This window comes from Prionailurus bengalensis, chromosome C1, assembly GCF_016509475.1.
Source record: "Prionailurus bengalensis isolate Pbe53 chromosome C1, Fcat_Pben_1.1_paternal_pri, whole genome shotgun sequence".
NCBI classification, from domain to species: domain Eukaryota; kingdom Metazoa; phylum Chordata; class Mammalia; order Carnivora; family Felidae; genus Prionailurus; species Prionailurus bengalensis.
The window spans coordinates 344697-362041 of record NC_057345.1 but is presented as its reverse complement, the minus strand read 5'-3'; the positions used below and the strand labels follow the sequence as shown (position 1 = coordinate 362041).

General features: G+C 65.6%; 2 protein-coding genes across 2 annotated transcripts; one reads left to right on the top strand and one right to left on the bottom strand.

Annotated features, from left to right (window-relative positions):
* The first annotated feature begins 1091 nt into the window (after nucleotides 1-1091).
* C1QTNF12 (C1q and TNF related 12) lies at nucleotides 1092-6072 on the top strand. Its single transcript, XM_043573510.1, has 8 exons — nucleotides 1092-1572; nucleotides 3866-3982; nucleotides 4064-4184; nucleotides 4276-4427; nucleotides 4903-5011; nucleotides 5219-5309; nucleotides 5455-5533; nucleotides 5893-6072. The coding sequence occupies exons 1-8, from the start codon at nucleotides 1408-1410 to the stop codon at nucleotides 5989-5991; spliced, it is 933 nt and encodes a 310-aa protein (XP_043429445.1). The 5' UTR covers nucleotides 1092-1407; the 3' UTR covers nucleotides 5992-6072.
* A 7479-nt stretch (nucleotides 6073-13551) lies between these two features.
* B3GALT6 (beta-1,3-galactosyltransferase 6) lies at nucleotides 13552-17320 on the bottom strand. Its single transcript, XM_043573497.1, has one exon. The coding sequence runs from the start codon at nucleotides 17243-17245 to the stop codon at nucleotides 16256-16258; it is 990 nt and encodes a 329-aa protein (XP_043429432.1). The 5' UTR covers nucleotides 17246-17320; the 3' UTR covers nucleotides 13552-16255.
* Between the last annotated feature and the right edge of the window lie 25 nt (nucleotides 17321-17345).

Sequence of the window (17345 nt, the reverse complement as noted above, 5' to 3'; positions counted from 1 at the left end):
TGAGGGGTGCCTGGAGGACTCCTCCACCAGGACCGGTGTGCCCCACCTTCCTCTAGGCCGGACTGCGAGCAGCAGCTCCTGCGGGGGCTATAGCCATGGCTCTGACCCGTCCTAGCCTCGGTCCCCACGCAGGCCCTCACCACGCGGCGAGTGAGTCTGTGCGGCTTGTTGGCTCGAGCTGGCCCTGGCGGACCCGTTGCCCGCGGCGTGCACCCTGGAGGTGGTTCAGGATGGGTCCCAGCTCTCCCTGGGGACCCGCCCACTGTTGCTCAGGTCCAGCCGAGGGGAGATCCCGAGCTCCCTCTCCTTGGGCGGACAGCTGTGGAGGGAACGGCTCCTCGGGCGCCACACGGCCACCCAGGGGCTCACACTTGTGCTGACCTCCAGGTTGGGGTGCAAAGGCCTGGGGACTCCGCTCCCTTTCCCCTGCTGGCTCAGGACGATCAGAAGCACAGAGGCCTGTTTGGGTGAGGGCAGCCCCTCAGGCAGTAACGGTTGGCCTCGTGCCCCAAGAAGAGGAGGGGGCAGAAGGACGTTGGGGCGGCCGGGGCCACCCACCGTGCCTTTGCTCTGAGGTCAGTCAGGCCCTCCCCTCGCTAGCCAGGCTCCCCGCTAGTGGAGGGCCAGCGCCCACTGCCAGGACAAGGCTGGGAGCCTGGTGGGTCAGCTGTCCTGCTTCCTGGGTCCCGCCTTTCTCAGGAGTGGGATCTGAGCCAGGCTTCGGGGCATCGCCGGGACCTTGGGGTAGGGGTTGCTGTGTAGAGGGCTTGGGGGGCCCGAGTGAGGTGGGTCATACGGAGGAAGGGCAGTTGGGGCTGTTGGTCCTGATGGAGGGCTCCCCTACCCTGGGCCACCACCCTGAAGGGGCTGGATGTGAGGTGTCAGGAGCTGAGCTGGGAGGCGGGTGGGGTGAATTCGTGTTAACAGTTTCCAGGGTGAGTTGGCCCTGGGGGGGCGGAAGGGGGGGGCTGTCTCCAAAGGCTCAGAGCGCCTGCGGGAGGCGCGGCCCCTGCTAACGCCCCGGTCCACGCCCCCAGGCTGGCCTGGGAGCCCTCGGCGGCGCCGGCGGACCAGCCGAGTGTGAGCCCTCCCCCTTGGAGCTTCGGGGAGGAGGGGAGGGTTTATTTGGCAGTGGCGCGGGCGGCCAGGGCGCCGCGCGCGTGAGGGGAGGCGGGCGCCGGCCCCAGCCTAAGGGAGCAGGAGCGTGTCTGCCGTCGTGCCCGCCCCGCCGCTGCTCCAGCTCACCCTGTGTGCACACGCACCGGCAGCAGCCAGGCGCCCCCTGGGGCCGTGTCCCCGCACCGGGGCCCTGAGTGCGGCTGTGCCGCTGCCCCCATGAGCACACTGGGCTGTCCCCACCCGCAGCGCTGAGCCATCACCGAGGTCCGGAGCTGCGGGCCGGCCGCCATGCACTGGGCCCGGGCTGCCGCAGCCCTCCTCTGGCTGCAGCTTGTGCTCCTCGGGGGCATCGGGGCGCGGCGGGAGCCCAAGAGGCCACGGCAGCCCGGCCAGCGCACCGAGCACCCCACCGCCACCGCGTCCAACAGCGAGAGGCTGCCAGGCTCCCCCAAGGTACATGCGGGTCGGTTGCACGTGGGTGCGGGTGTGCACACCCTTTGTAGACTTCAGGGGGGCCCCCGGCTCTGCAGCCCTCCCCATCCCGTCCCCACGAAGTGGGACTTTGGGCACGATTTGCAGCGGCTGCTATTGGGGCATCCATGGGGCCCCCCTGGCCCAGGGGAAGGGGCGGGGGAGGAGAGGGACTTCCCAGAGGGGTTACAGTGAACCCTTTGAAGCCCTAGGTTCCACGTGCTGCTGTTTGGTGTAACTGCTAATTCAGGAGCGGGTGGCGAGGAGTTCTAGACTCCTCGTTGGGAATCCAGGTCCCCCACAACTTGAGTGGCTGGAGAGGCCCAGGCTAGCCTGGACCCTGTGCTTCCTGGAGGTCCTTACCCTGATCGCTCACTGCGTAGCCAGCACCCTCTCTGGCCTCTGGCACGGGCTGTGTTCCTGGTTATTGCAGTCCCTCTGGCCCCAGTCTGGCCCTGGGTCCTCTCCGAGACCAAAGTTCCCCGCACCCACCTCAGCCCTGGTGCTCCACCTTTCCTGCACCTAGTATCTCCAGAGGGGGTCTCGGAGCTGACTCCAGCAGGCCTGGTGGCTTTGTGCAGTTGCCCACCTGGGGGCCGCGGGACTGGGAAGGGAGAGGCCGTTGCTGGGAGAGGTCCCCCACCCCCCAGCCCTCACGCCTTTGATCCTGGCCTCCCGCCTCCCAAGGGCGTCTCTGCGGCGGCCAGCCAGGCTGCTCTCAGCCCACGCGGCCCGTTGGAGCCCGGGGCCCCGTTTGCCAGACGGGCAGGCCGAGCTGGAGAAGAGTGGGCTCCCCGCAGCTTCTGGGGCTGATTCTGGCCAGTCACCCAGGGGAAGGTGCTTAGTGGCCGTTCCCTGCCCTGCCTGGCACGAGTCAGCCTGGGGACAAACAGGAAAATCTCTATTCCAGGAGTGGTCTCCGTGGGTTGGGGGGCTGCCATGGGACACGTGCCCCGGACAGCCCTGCCCAGACACGAGCTCCTGCTCTTCTTGCTAGGGATAAGCTCATCTTCCACTTGTCCCCTGCTCCTGCAGCCCTTGGCCCCTAGACGCCACTGATGTACCGGTCTCTCAGGGCTCCTGGGTCCCTCAAGCGTGGCCAGGGTGGGTGGCAGCCAGGGGACCAGGCAGATGCCAGATATGCGAGGAACCAGGACATTCCAAAGTTTTTGTTTTTGCTTTTGTTTTTTAAATCTTTTTAATATTTGTTTATTTTTGAGAGACAGAGACAGAGCATGAGTGGGGGAGGGACAGAGAGAGGGAGACACAGCATCCGAAGCAGGCTCCAGGCTCCGAGCTGTCAGCACAGAGCCCGACGCGGGGCTTGAATTCACGCACCGCGAGATCATGACCCGAGCCGAAGTCGGACGCTCAACTGACTGAGCCCCCCAGGCGCTCCTGGACATTCTGAAGTTCTTGGCGTCCTTCTCTTCTCTGGGTGGGGCCCAGACCAGGGGTGGGAGGTACCCTACCCTACCTGCCCTTCCCATCCCCCCCAGGATAGAGACCTGGCCTGGTCTATGGAGAGGAGGCCCTGGCTTTCCCAGGTCAGGAGGCGGCACCTGTCCCGGGCGCCTAGCTCTTGCTATGCTAGGGACTGAGGGCTGACTGCCGGCCTGGACCCTGGGTCAGGACTGCTCAGCTTGCCCTGCCTGGGTCAGCCCGAAGAGAGCGGCCAGGACTCTGCGAGCCCCATGGTGGTGGCTCTCTCCCAAACCTCGCTCCAACAGTGAGGTGGACTGGCCAGCTGTGGCCTGGGTCAGAGCCTGAACAGCAGGGCCGGCTGGGGGGCCAAGGCCACCAGCTCACACACTCATGTCCAACACAAAGCAAGGCCTGTGCCTGTCCTCCCCCTGGTTTCGCATGGCTCTGGGACTCTCGAGAAGCCCCACAGAGAACTCACTGCTCTTCACTGCTGCCCGCCTCAGCCAGGGCCAGGCCTCTGTTGAGACTTGTGGGGCTGGCCTTGTGTATACACAGGTGTGCCCATCCGCTTGGGAACACGGTCCAGTGGGAGGGGACACGGTCGCTCTAATACAGAACCCAGACCACGGTGCCTGGATATCAAGCCCCGAGCCCTTGTCCTGTGTCTCATCCTGGTCTGGGTCCCCAGGGGTGGCCCGCGGTGCCCCGTTGCCACTTTTCTTGTGTGTACCCTGAGTCCTGCCCAAGGTGGCCTGGGCCCTGAGGTTCCCCGCTGTCCGCTGGGGGCAGTAGGGCAGGACTCATTAGGGCCCGGTGGCCAGCACACTAGCCCTGTTCCCTGGCCCTGCAGCCGCCTGAGGCCTTGGGGCCTGAGTTCTCAGATGCCCACATGACATGGCTGAACTTTGTCCGGCGGCCAGATGATGGGGCCTCGAAGAGACGGTGCCGGGGCCGGGACAAGAAGTCGGTGAGCCCCGGGGTCTGAACCCAGGGCAGGGGTGGCTGTGGCTCCAACTAGGACCCTCACTTTTCTCCTGCCTCCCCGCAGCGAGGCCTCTCTGGCCCCCCAGGGCCTCCTGGGCCCCCTGGGCCCCCCGGCCCCCCCGGCCCCCCCGGTGCAGCAGTCAACCAGGAGGCCCTGTTGCGAGAGTTTCAGGAGATGCTGAAAGGTGAGGCCCCTGTCCCTGACTCTTCCCGCCTGGGGCCCCGGGGGTGACCCCACACTGACCCCGAGGTGCTGCCTCACCCTTTTCCCCGCAGAGGCCACCGAGCGCCGGTTCTTGGGGCTGCTGAGCCCCTTGCTGCCTGAAGGGACAGGCAGGTGGCTGGTGGCTGAGGCCTTCCACTGTGGACTGAAGGGCCCTACAGTGGTGGACGAGAGGACACTGCTGGAGCTGCGTGGCTTCCAGGCTGTGAGTGGGCTCGGGGGGGCCCCGGTCCTCTTGGGGCATCTGCTGTAGGCCTTCCTCATGTACCAGCACGGGCCAGCGGAGTGCGTGGTGCTGGGTGGGCTCCCCACCACTGGGGGGGGGGGGGGCGGCGGTGCTCACAGCCAGCCTGGGACAGCCACCCAGCACATACATGCAGGGGGAGGTGACCTAGGCCAGGGTTAGCAGGTCTCGTGTGCCATGACTGGGTGGGATCCAAGGTGGCCGGGAGGCAGGGATACCTTTCCAGGTGGGGGCTCTTGAGGGTTCATCCATCCCTTGGGGCCTGGAGCCTGTGCCCAGGGGCCCAGGGGGCATAGACACGTAGGTCACCCCCCACCTTGCCCACCTGGGGCCTGCTTGGGGTGGCGGCTGTTGGTCACAGGCGCCTCCCCCAGGCTGGATGTGCAAGATGAGGGCCCAGGCACTGCAGCTGGCTGTTCACCTGCTATCCCTCCAGCCCACTGCCCAGGGCGCCTTCCTGCGGGGGTCCGGCTTGAGCCTGGCCTCGGGCCGGTTCACAGCCCCAGTGACCGCCATCTTCCAGTTTTCTGCCAGCCTGCACGTGGGTGAGTGGGGCCGGCCCCCAGGCCCGGGTCCTTTGCTACAACCCCACCTCCCTGGGGGTCTCACTCAGGGCCACCCTCCCCCAGCCCTCAGCCGCTCCCGGGCCTACCTCCGGCAGTGCGTCCTGAAGGCCCCCAGTCCCAGCCCCCCCGCCCCTCTCTGCTCCGTCCTCCCTGAGGGCTGTTGCAGGCCAGGCCCTGTCTCCACAGACCACAGGGAGCCGCAGGGCAGGGCACGGCTGCGGGCTCGGGACACAGTGCGGGCGCTCGTCTGCATTGAGTCCCTGTGTCATCGACACATGTGAGTGGGCCTTCCTAGGGGGCACCCTGAATGCTGGGCAGTCGCGGGGGGTGGTGCCCCAGTGTCGACCGCACTGTGTATGGGGGTGGGGTCCTGGCCCCGCAGTCAGCTGTGCCCTCACCCCTGTTCTGCGCGCCCTGTCCAGGTCCCTGGAGGCCATCTCGGGCCTGGAGAGCCGAGGCAGGGTCTTCACCATGCAAGTCCAGGGTCTGCTGCACTTGCAGGTGAGGCCAGGGGGCTGCACCGGGGGGTGGGGGTCGGGGTGGGGGGGGTGGATCCGAGGCCCGGAGCATCGGCCAGGTGACCCCTGGGGTGGGTGCAGGTGAGGCCAGGGGGGCGCTGCACCGGAGTGGGGGGGATCCGAGGCCCGGAGCATCGGCCAGATGACCCCTGGGGTGGGTTCAGGTGAGGCCGGGGGGGGGGGGGCTGCACCAGAGGGGGGGGGGGATCCGAAGCCCGGAGCATCGGCCAGATGACCCCTGGGGTGGGTCCTGTGTGCTGGGGCTTGAGCTTCATCCCTCCATGCGCTCCCCCGGGCAGGCGGGCGTCGTGGGTGGTGACGTCCACTGTGGGGTGTCTGCAGGCCGGACAGTATGCCTCCATCTTTGTGGACAACGGCTCTGGGACGGCCCTCACGATCCAGAGTGGCTCCAGCTTCTCCGGCCTGCTCCTGGGCACGTGAGGGCCAGACAGGGCCCCCCACCCGCCCCCCACTGTCCTCTGTAAAACCTGTGGTGACAGCAATAAAGAGCTCTCAGCCCTCCCTGTCGCCTGGTCACTTTGTAGTCATGGGAGTGGGGGGGGTGCAGGTGTGGCCCTGGAAGGACCTGTGGCCTCATGTCCAGCCTTGGAGGCAGCGGTCTGTGGACACGTGAAGGGCCAGGGGCCCAGACCCGTTCAGCACCAGAAGTTGGTCAGATGGTGGCCAGATGCCGCGTGCTGTGCCTGTCTGGGGTGCGGAGCGCTTGTCCCGTGGGGCAGGTGCGGGGAGCCCACGGGTGTGGGCCGCACACAAGATCGCACGTGCGTGTGCAGGTCACCAAACCCCACACGTGAGCCCAGAGGGCGTTCCTGCCCACGCTGGGGTGCCGAGTGCGCCTGCGTTTGCAGGGCGGGGCCCAGGGTGGTCCAGGCCCAGGCCGGCAGGGCACCTCGCTGACTCCCCACTCCTCCTTGGTGGCTGCCACATCAGGTGGATGCAAACCCCAGGTGGGGCGGCCAAGGCCGTGCCCGCCCGTCCTGTGGGTTTGGGGCCCTCTACCCCTACCCCGTCTTGGCTCCAGCAAACCCAGACCAAAGAATGTAAATTGATCTTGGGATGTCTGGGCCTCCGCAGAGCTGCTGAGATACTATCTCTGGTTGGCACCTGGGTCATCGGCAGCCGGCCCCACCTGGAGGGCTGAGGTGAGGCCCCTGACCCCTCCACAGAAGCCTGGGGGCTGGAGGTGGGGCTCGGGTCCGCAGCAGCAGGGCCTGAAGCCCCATTTCCAAGGCTGAGCAGGGAAGGGCCTCTTTCACCCTGTAGACGGAGGGATGGGGCAGGTAGAGGTTGGAGCCCAAGGGCCATTGTTCAGCTTCTCCCCCTGGGGACCCTGACCCCTGTGGGGGGGGGCATGGCGTGGGGGGGGGGCGGAGCATGGGAGGGACCCTCCCTGCAGCCTGCTGGGTAATGAGGCGGGAGAGCAGTGGTGCCAGACTGGCGCCAGCCCGTGCAGCCCAGGGCTTGGCTGATGACCCACCCCACCTCTCTCCCTGGTCGTCCCAGGCTGGCGTCAGGGGCTGGGGGGCTGAGTGGGGGGTGTCTCTGCTTCAGCTGCAGGCACCGGCCTGGTCTGAGTGGGGATACTCTGGTAGCTTGTGGGGGTGGGGCATGGGTGCCTTCTTGGGGTCTCCAGTGAGGAGGCTGGGAGAGGAGGGGCACACAGGGGAGGCAGAGGCTTGGGAGGACACACCGTCCCCCACTTCCCATGACCGAGGTCCCGTACCAGGCTGGCCAAGCTTGGCTTGGCCATGGGCACCAGTTTATAGAGGGGTAACAGCCTGTGGGCTGACGGGGCTGCCCAGGGCACAGTGGGAGGGGACACTGAGGGATCGTGGCCAGCACCCAGCCAGACTCAGCCGGGCCCGGGGCCTCACTGCATCCAGGAGCTCTCCTGTAGGTCCTTCAACACCAGCCAGTCCCCCGCCCAGCCTGGTCCGGGAGGGGGCAGGTCTCACATACCCAGAGCTGCTCTGGGGGCGGCGATGACAGAGATGGAGACCCAGAGCCTGCAGAGAGTGACAGACAGGGGATGACAGATGAGAGGTGGGGACGCGAGGACAAGGACGAACCAGGCCAGCCCCTTGGAGCCCACCGGGGGCAGGGGGCCAGGGCCAGGTTGTGGCGCCTGACTGCACCTGCCTCCCGGTCCGTCTGGTCTTTCCCCCTGTCTCTGCCACCCTAATCAGAGGTCATTAGCCACTTCGCTGCAGTCCCCTGGAATGTGCTGTCTCCAGCTGAGCCTCCGTGGCTGAGGATGTGAGAGCAGAGGCATGGGGGGCCGGGGTGGGCCGTCATGACCGCCAATCAGCTTCGAGCGCTGTGAGCTGGGGTGGTCACAGCGTTCGGGCCCCAGGCTCCGACAGGCCCCCAAGGACACAGGCTGGCCCCCCAGTGCGAGCGAGGGGCCGGTGCAGGGCGAGGCTCCCACAGGCGTACCCTGGGCCCAGCTGCATCCTTTTCTCTCATCTCTCCTGCCTTCAGGAGCTCCCAGGTACAGCCCTCACAGACACAAAGGGAAGCAGTGTTCCGTCGAATGGAAAAGATCAAGGTTCTTAAGTAGCTGACTCTGGGACCTACTTCAGTGGAAGCTTGTTGCTGTATTGTCTTCAGCCCGAACTGCGGTGTTTGAAAAGCTCCCTGGGGCCTTGGGAAGGGTCTGGAGCCCCCTAAGTGGCCCTGGGTCCTTGCAGTGATACCCAGCCTGAGCAGGGTTCCAGGGAGTGGGAGAGCTTGGGAGATGGGGCCGTTTTCCTGGGCCTGGTCTCTTCTGGTTTCATAGCTGGGCTCTGGGGTGGCCTGAGCGTCTGGCTGGGCCACACAGCTCTGGAGAGCCTCGGGTTGACTGTTGACCCCGAGCCCTGCCCAGGAGCCCTGCCCAGGAAGTAATGGGCTGACTTCACCGATCTCTTTTAGGGCTCAGTCCCAGAAGCTCCATCTGACCCTGGGGCTTGCCAGGGAGGGCTCTAGGCCCTGCTGTGCTAGGTAGGGGCCCCTGGGAGGGGGCATGCTTCCTCTGGCACCCCCCAGCCCTCCGCTGCCAGATCCCTGGTCTTGGGTCCATGGCCTGGTTGTAGGCCTTGGGGCCCTGGGGGTGGGGTGTCTCGGGGCTGGGTCATGGCCTGCCCCTCCAGTGCCCTCCAGTGCTGTGTTTGAGGGCAGACAGGAATGTGGGCATCTGGCTCAGGACAGCTGGAAAGTCCTCTTGGGGGCCAGGAGCCCCCACTAGCTTAGCAGCCAGGCCCCAACCTCGGTCCGTGGCAGGAGGCTGGAGGGGCAGGATGGGGGGGGGGGTCCTGGCTATGAGCGAGAAGGCTGCCCGTCCCCTCTTCCCGTGGTCCTCCTCTGAGAGGCCTGTGGGATGGGACAGGGTAGGGGTGAGGTTTCCAGAAGAGCACCCTCCCCCCCAGCCTGGGCCCTGGAAGAAGTGTGGACTTTAGGATACCGCCAGGACAGGCTGGCCCTTGGTGGCCAGGGCCCAGCTTTGGGCGTGACGTCCCCCCCTCGGGGTTGGACCTGGGGCTGATGAGTGGGAGGGCTGTTCCAAGGGCGGCTGCTTGTCCTCCAAGCACACCTGGGAGGTTCTCACACCCTGTCGGGACGTCCCGACTCCTACGGCCCGGGCCAGGGACTGAGAGTTGGCCTGGGGTGTGGGGGGGTCTGGGCGGGAGTGTCCGTGCTTCTCTCGGGACTCCCTGTGCTGACTTGCTGTCCTTGTGGCTGCGATCGTGTCTCTGGGCCAGTGGAGCTGCCCGGTGCTGCTGTGTGTGAGATGTGTGTGGGGTGGAGTCTCTGTGTCTCCTCTGTCTCTGCCCTGGGACCGGGGCTTGTGTGCCGAGCTAGAATCACCAGGCCCCTGGGAGCAAACACAGGGCAGGTGTCTGGGGCCCAGTGGCTGGAGCCCCTGGCCAGCCAGTACCTGAGCTCGGGAACGGCTGTGCTCGGTCCTGGGCATCAGGGAGGCTGGCTGGCGGGGCTGTGCGCGTGGTCACAAAGCCGCTGGACCCCGGGGTGGGGATGTGCTGCTGTCAGTCCTCGAGCTGGACTCTCTGTGACAGCTGGGGACTCTGGGTGCTGGGGGCAAGGGAGAGGGCTTCCTCACCCCCAAGGAGAAGCTAACTGGGATGGCGGGGGGCGGGGGTGCACCTTGTCTCACCTGAGGCCTCCGATCCGAGGCCGGGCAGCCCTCTGCTGGGGAGCAGGGTGGGGCACTGCACCCCGGGGTCTTGCTCACTGGCCGGGCTTGAACGGTGCACTCGATGGGCTCTGAGTTCAGGCGGCTCCGAGCTCCGCATGACCTTAGGGCCCTGCCTCAGGGTCAGCCAGGAGCTGAGGCCTTCAGCATCTCAGGGTCTCCCCGAGCCCGGCCCCTGCAGCCACGTTAAGCAAGGCTGGGAAGCACGTCCGGATGTCGAGCCCGTGCCTGCTCCCGCCATCGGCACGTCTGCCCACTTGTGGGTCTGATGGTGTGCACAGGCGGGCCTGGCCTAGGGGCGGGGGTGTGGTGCTTGGGGACAAAAGGCCTTTGTTCGGGGGAGTTTGGGGTGCAGCCCCTGCCCCGGGGCAGTGACTCATGGGTTGCTCTGGTTGATAATGTCAGTTTTGTAACAGCCGGCAGGTCACACACACACCCGGGGCGGCCTCGAGGGTAGGAGGGACCCCCACCTGCACTCGCGGCCCCCCCAGGCTGCTCTGTTGGAACCTGGGTATGTGAGGGGGTGGCAGCGAGAGCAGGAGTGAACAGGAAGGGTGTCAGAGGGCCAAGAGAAACTCCAGTTGTGAAGTAAAGCGTCTCCAGAAGCAGTCGCTTGGCCTTCCTGCAGCCCCTCGCCTGCCTCCTGGCCCCCTGCCGTAGCCCTGAATCCCTGCCCCCCCCCCCCCCCCACCTCCGGGCCCCAGAAGCCCATCCGCAGGGGGCCCTCACAGCAGCCTGCACCAGGGCCAGACCCAAGGATGCACTTCGGGACCTTCGTCGTGGGGTCGTCTGATCCCTCCTCTGGGGCCAGAGGGACAGGGTGGGGGCCTGCCTGGAGATATGCTCAGAGGGCCTGACGTGGTGACTCCTGTCGCGGGCTTGAGCCTGGCTCTGGCCATCCACCTGTCACTTCCTTTGAAGGATCGAGTGGGCGCCTGCGTCAGGGTGCCGGGCCCCTCGGGGGTTGGGCCTTTGAGATCCTCGGACACCGCTGGAGGTCGGGGGCAGGGCTTGGATCACCGGGCTGGGCCAGGCCCTGGGTCGTGGGAGGCAGGCTGCAGGTGAGGGTCCTCACGGGGTTCCCGTCCTGCTGGCTGCAGCCTGTGGTGTTTACTCTGGAAGACGGGCTAGTCCATGGTCCGGGTTCTCCGTGGCCCTGGCTTCTCCCCGGCCTGTGAGTGCCACCACCAGCTGAGCTCTGCTTGGCGGGCCCTGCCACCCAGCCATCCGTGAACCCTGCTGGCTGGGAGAAGGGCCTCTGGGGCCATGTGCACAGGAAGTGCAGGCACCTGGGGCCAGGGGCGACAGGGGCACCTGGGCAGGTGGCCACAGGTGTGTGTGGGAGGGCCCCTGACCATCCTGCTGAGTGGCGGCGACCGGCCAAGCAGCTTCCCCCACTGCCACCCCTGCCTAGACGTCCTTGGATTCCAGTTCCTGCTGCCGCCCCCCCCCCCCCCCCCGCCAGCTGCCAGGGCTCCCTTCCTGGGGGTAGCTTTCATCTCCAAGCTCAAGTGGAGACCCCTCTGCAGAGAACCTTGACCCTCGTCACTTCCTGGGCCCCACCCCCACCCCCTACTCCCAAGATGGCCCTGGTGTAGCCCTCAGGTCTGTGTCAAGGCGGGGGAGGGGCAGAAGCCACTCCACCCCACCATTAGCTTCTGCAGAGGCTGGGTCTCCTGAGAGCAGCCTGTCAGGAGCCCCACCCCAGGCTCGGGATGCTCTCCAGGTCCCCACCAGGGACCTGGGGCTAGATGGGCACCCCTGGGCACCTGCTGGTGCTCAGACTGGGGACCACGCCTCTGCCCAGTCTTCTGACTTGGGCAGCTGAGGCTGGCATCCAGAATGGGGTCCCACATCCCTGGGTCCTCCCAGAACACATTCCCCTGACCCTGGTGCCCTGCCCTAGCCTTGCAGAACTGCTGATCTTCTCTGATTTCACTCATTTCCTGTTCTGGGCCCCTCGGGGGCCAAGAGGAAGGCCAGGAGCTGGGAGTGGGCGCCCTGCACCGATGGCCATCGGCCTCCGTGATGCCCGCTGGACCAGGCCCCGGGCAGAGCAGCGTGCCTGAGCTCGGTCCATGGGATGCCTGCCGAGGCCCCACTGCGAGTCTCCTTCTCTGCAGCCGGAGCGGAGGCCTGACGCTGTCTTCCCTCTCCCCGCCCCCTCCCCTCCCTGCCCCCCTCGTCAGGCCACACCACTCACCGCACCACCTGCAATGGGACCCCACAGTGGGGGAGGTGCAGGGTCTGTGGGGGGGAGGGGGGAGGGGCTCCAGAGACACCCAGCAGAGGACAGTCCCCGGGGCATGCAGGCCCCAGGACACACGGGGCGGTGGGCTGTTTTGTTGGCTTTGGGTGATCTCAGAAGCGGTCGGCCCAGTGAGTAGGGTTACCTGGCTGCGGTGTGGCCATGGGGGGTAGTGCTGGGCCTTCTGCAGGAGACTGTGAGGGCATGAAGTGGGGGAACGGGGATGGGTGGGGGGGCCAACGGCACCATCCACAGGAAAGACGGGGGGCAGGAAGGGCTGGGTCAGAGGAGAGTGTGGGGGTGAGAGCAGAGGAGGGTAGGGAGCTCCAGGGGGTAGCCCAGGCTGGCAGTGAGCCCACCCTGGCCCTGAAGATGGGGGCACGGGTGCCCACAGAGGCCAGGTGACGGGATTATTTCAGCTCCCAAGCTGTAGGATGTGGGGAAGGTCCTCTGGGTGGGTGCTGGAAGGTGACCCCCGGGGGAGACCCTGGAGTGGAGGCTCATGGGGTCTCAGGAACGGGAAGACTCACAGGGCTTGGACTGTGACCCCTCGAGAGCCCAGGGTTTGTTCTGAGGCCAGGCCGTGGTTTAAGGACAGACACAGGAGGTGTCCGCCTGCTCCCTAGGCTCAGAGAAGGAGAGAGACATTAGCTCAACCCAGGGCACACTGACGAAAAACCACCTGAGCCTCTCTCCAAATCCCTGGGTCCGGAGCGCAAGCATCAAGGAGCAGCCGGCACGCAGACTTTTTGGGATTGGCTTTTCTTGCTTGATGGAACTCTTTGGAGCTTCATCCTGTTACTGCCAACGTTTCTGAAGTTTCGACATTTTCTAGTCCTGGAACCTTGGCCAAAGCGCTCAGTCTCTATGCCCCGTCTCTTCCTCTTTCTCAGGAAAATGAAGGGGCCGTTGCCAGGGCTGCACGCCAGCCCGCAGAAGTGCTGAATGCAGGCGCTGGCGTGTTATCCTGGTGTCCCGACAGCTCGCGTCCTCTCCTGACACCTGCTCTCCACGTTGGCCCCGGGGGAGGGAGGGGCGGGGCCAGGGCCCTCCATGAGAAGAGGGGCACCACTCGAGGTGGTGCTGGGTGGCCCATGCCCCTCCGGGCCTGATGCCAGTGTGGGCTGACGGCCACTTAAAGAGAGACTGGTTTGGCTGGGAGAGAGTGGGCTGTCCTGTGTCGCAAACCCCCAGTAAAAACCAGTTCGGTGGTCTGACTCCCCATCTCCCAAGAGCCTACCGTCTCCTGGGCCCTGGGCCGGCGTTGGGCTCAGCCACTGGCCTTTAGGACACACGTGTCCAGGTGGTGTGCAGCCTGCAGTGTGTGGCTCAGTTGGGGGGAGGTGCAGTCTGGGGGGGGGGGCCACCCTGATCTGGAGAACCCGCCAGCCAGGGCGGGCTCTGTCCGTGGGCCCCAGTATTGCCGGCAAGGTGATGGCTGAGGGTCACTCCAGGAAGGGACCCCTGGCCATCAGATCGAACGTGTGGTCTGAATCCTGACGTTACAACTGCAGTAATGATGTGCACAGTCAGCCCAGGAGAGGGTTTGTTCTGTATGGAAATTTAATGATTTTGGCTGAACAATAGGAAGTTTCCATTTTTGTCAAAACTGGTTGCATACTGGCACCTTCATGTGATTCAAGCGAATGCTCAGTCTCGTAGGTCCCCCTCGCTTCAAGAGACACGTCTGGGTTTTTAGATTTTTTACAAGGAAGCCTTGGACATGGCTGCATGCTTCCTGTTCATGCTTCCTTCCCACGGGGTGTGCTCTGGAGGAACCGGAAACTACAGCAGGACTGCAACGCAGGGCAGGGATCAGAGGTCCACCCCTGGGCTCAGAGCCTGGCTCTGCCCCCGGCACGTGGGTGCCGGCAAGCTGTCTGCAGGAGGACGGACACGGGCACACGCCAACTCCTTCGACGATCCCGACGTTCACACAACACGTTCAGGTGAAAAAGGTCGGCAGGGTCCCATTCTGCTCACCCCGGTGTCCCCAAACCTGGCTCCTCTTGTGAACCCTTGTTCTGTGAACCAGGTGTTCACAGGGGGAAGGTCAGTCCTGGCTCGAACTGGCCAATCAGAAAGCCGACGTTCACCTTGTGATCAGAACTTGTCAGATCTTGGGACCTCTCTGGCCCGGCTTCCACCTTCTAAAGGTAGGAGAATCGCAACCACGAGACCATCCCCCGCTTCCTTCTGGCCCAAGACTCCAAACCCCGGATATCCCTCTACCTTTCAACAAAAATAACCCAAACCTGCCGCTGTGGACTACATCCCCCCAAACGCAGACTGCAGCCTCAGCTTCCAATGTGATAGTATCTGGAGGTGGTGGTAGCTGAGGTCATGCGGGTGGGCCCTCTGGTGGGATCAGCGTCCTTGTAAAAAGAGACACCAGGCACTCGCTTTGGCTCTCTCCCGTCACAAGGCCGCGGTGAGAAGGCAGCCGCCTGCAGGCCGGGAAGAGGGCCCTCACCACCCAGCCCAGGTGGGGCGGATCACATGTGATTTTAGAGCCTGCAGACTGTGAGGGACACACATCTGTGGCGTTTTGTTACCGCGGCCCAAGCTAAGACGCCCGCTCTTACGATCCACGGCCCAAGAACACCAGAGAGTGGCAGGTCAGAGGTCGGTGCCTTCTGTTTGCGTTGCCCGAGGTGCACTGCGGACACTGGCCGCGTGGCCAGGCTCCCCAGACAGCAAACCCAGGTCAGACCCCAGAAGAGCTCTGTAGGACCACACACCACTGCACCGGGAGGGGCTCGCGGCTGTCCCGGAGCCTCTCTATTTGACATTTGTGACGGTCACAGCGCTCACTTTCACACTTAATGGGGAAAGAAGGGAGCCCGAGTGTCCGAGGATGTGTCCAGCTTTGAGAGGGGTGATCGGTCAGGGGGGCGGTGCACGTAAATGCGTTCTGTCTCCAAAAGGACGCGGCAGCCGGCGAAGCCTTTCTAAAGACAGAACAACGGACACCTCACCGATACTTGCAAGGGTTCAGATTCCTGGAACTTGGGCCCAGAGTCTAAAATAACAGATGTGCATGTGAGGAACACTTTGGCCCGCACGGCCGCGAGGAAGCCTTAAAAGGAGTCTTTTCAGAAAGAGACAATGGGACCAACTTTCCAGTGTCAACTACAAAGAGAAATGGGCAATTTTAGAATTCTTCCACATTTAAACACACATGCAGCAACGGGCCTACAACTCAAGCTGTAAAAACAGATTAATCCACAAATTCCAAGTTCTGATAGAAAAGTCTTCCCTTAAATAATTTAAAAAATATACTGAGACCCACACGCTCCCAACTTAAAACTCTTATCTACACGAATTTACAATATTTATAAGTCACAGACTCGCGCCGAAGCACACTGATCACAGATTCACTTTGGAGCAACACAGACCAAAACACCACTGAGGCTGTGAAACAGTGACACCAAGTGTAAACCCTAGACTTGCACATGACAAATGGTACCAACACGAAACACAGAAGCAGATAACCTAACTCGATACGGCTACAGCAATTCGGATGAAAAGCCACTGGAGTGCGTCGCAGCGAGGGTGCAACATGCAAGGGCCCGAGGGTCAGATCCCTGCAGCCGCAGCTCTTTGGGCAGTGATTTCCTACGTGGACGGTCACCACAGGATGCAGGACAAGGCACAGTCCCCACCCCTGGACGAGTCCAGATTCTTTCTCTGTGGTCAGGTCCGCAAGTGCCCGTCAGCTCCAGCCTCTCGCTGCTGCTGGCCCCTACGTCGGGAGAAGGACAGGCCGGGGTGCGGCGGCAAAGCCCTGCCAGCTCGCCCAAAGCTGGGCGTCTTCACAGCCAGGCCGATGCCGGCTGAGATCCAGGGACCGGACGTTTCTACCTGGACGGAAGGTGCTGCCCTGGCAAGCCCCAGGGGCCTCCCAGGCCCAGAACAAGATGCTCCCGAGCGAGGCCCGGTGGCGGCCGCTGGGGTGCACGGCCCTGGGCGCGCCCACCGGAGCTGGGACCTGCGAGCTGTCCGCCGCCGCTTGGCGTCTGCCTGAAAACCCTACCGGTGGCCGCAGAAGCCAGGTCCCCTTGAGGGCTGGGCTCCTTCCGGACACCCGGCCAGAGCCCGTCAGCCGTGCCCGTGCAAGGCCGGCGGGAGGCCGCCTCAGCGGCTGCCTCACAGGGCCCTGAACGACCGTCGCGGCGGCGGCCGCCTTGGGGCCCCTGTCCCGGCCTCCGTGCGACTCGCGGCGGGTCGGCTGCGGCCGCAGCTCAGGGGATGCCCTCCTTCCTCTGACAGCACTGCGAGGGGGGCGCGGACCAGTCGTAGACGTAGGACAGGCGCAGCTGCACCTCCTGCCTGCACAGGCGGCCCTCCCGCATCAGCGTCTGGTGCTTCTCCAGCATGTCCTCCAGGCTCTGCTTGTGAGTCACCAGGTACTGGTTGCTGCAGCCGCGGGACTTGTACTCGGTGTCGAAGCGCGGGTCGTGCTCGCGCTGGACGTCCACCGGCGCCAGCCAGGCGCCCAGCGACACGTCCTCGCTGTGCCAGGCGCGCAGGTACTCGCGGCTGAGGCGCAGGTAGTGCACCAGGTCGGCCGAGAGCACGTAGCCGCCGCCCAGCGCGTAGGGCAGGTAGTAGTCACAGAGCTGCCAGGCGGCCTCGCGCCAGCGGCCCCCGGGCTTGACGCGGCCGCGGCCCGAAAAGAAGCCCCAGTAGAGGCGGCGGCGACGCGCGGGTTCGCGCGCGCGCAGCTCGGCCAGCAGCGCGTCCAGCCGCGCGAACGAGTCGTCGTCGGCCTTGAGCACGAACTCGAAGGCCACGTGCTCGTCCAGCCAGGACAGCATGGCCAGCACCTTGGCGGTGAGGTTCTCATACGCGTCGCGCAGCGCGGGCAGCAGCAGCAGGTCGCCGTGCCGCGCCTGCTCGCGCTCCAGGGCGCGCCGCTCCTCGGCGCCCAGGCCGCCCGTGCCCACGGCGAAGCGCGCCCACACGTCGCCCGGGCCGCCGCGCCGCGCCGCCGCCAGCCACGTGCCGCGGACCACGCTGCGCCGCTCGGCCGCCCGGGGCGCGCTGGCCACCAGCACGGCCAGGAAGGCGGCGGCGCGTGCGGGCCCGGCGGGCGGGGGGCTGCGGCCGGGCGGCGGGCGGGGGCCGTCCGCGGCGCAGCGGGCCAGGTAGAGCAGCCCGGCGCCGCAGAGCGCCAGGCCGCCCAGGGCCAGCGCCGTCCGGTGCCGCCACGCGCGCCGCAACAGCTTCATGGCGCGCGCGCGCGCACGGGAGGCGCCCGAGGCTCCGCGGCTGGCGCGCAGGCCGCGTCCCCCCGCGGCGGACGCGGAGGGCTACGGGGCGCCCGTCACG

Excerpts from the sequence above, each read along its gene's own strand:
- C1QTNF12 (XM_043573510.1), top strand. The coding sequence starts at position 1,408 with ATGCACTGGGCCCGGGCTGCCGCAGCCCTCCTCTGGCTGCAGCTTGTG. Across the intron at positions 4,185-4,275 it reads GTTTCAGGAGATGCTGAAAG|AGGCCACCGAGCGCCGGTTC; the intron begins GTGAGGCCCCTG and ends TTTTCCCCGCAG. Across the intron at positions 5,012-5,218 it reads TTCTGCCAGCCTGCACGTGG|ACCACAGGGAGCCGCAGGGC; the intron begins GTGAGTGGGGCC and ends CTGTCTCCACAG.
- B3GALT6 (XM_043573497.1), bottom strand. The coding sequence starts at position 17,245 with ATGAAGCTGTTGCGGCGCGCGTGGCGGCACCGGACGGCGCTGGCCCTG.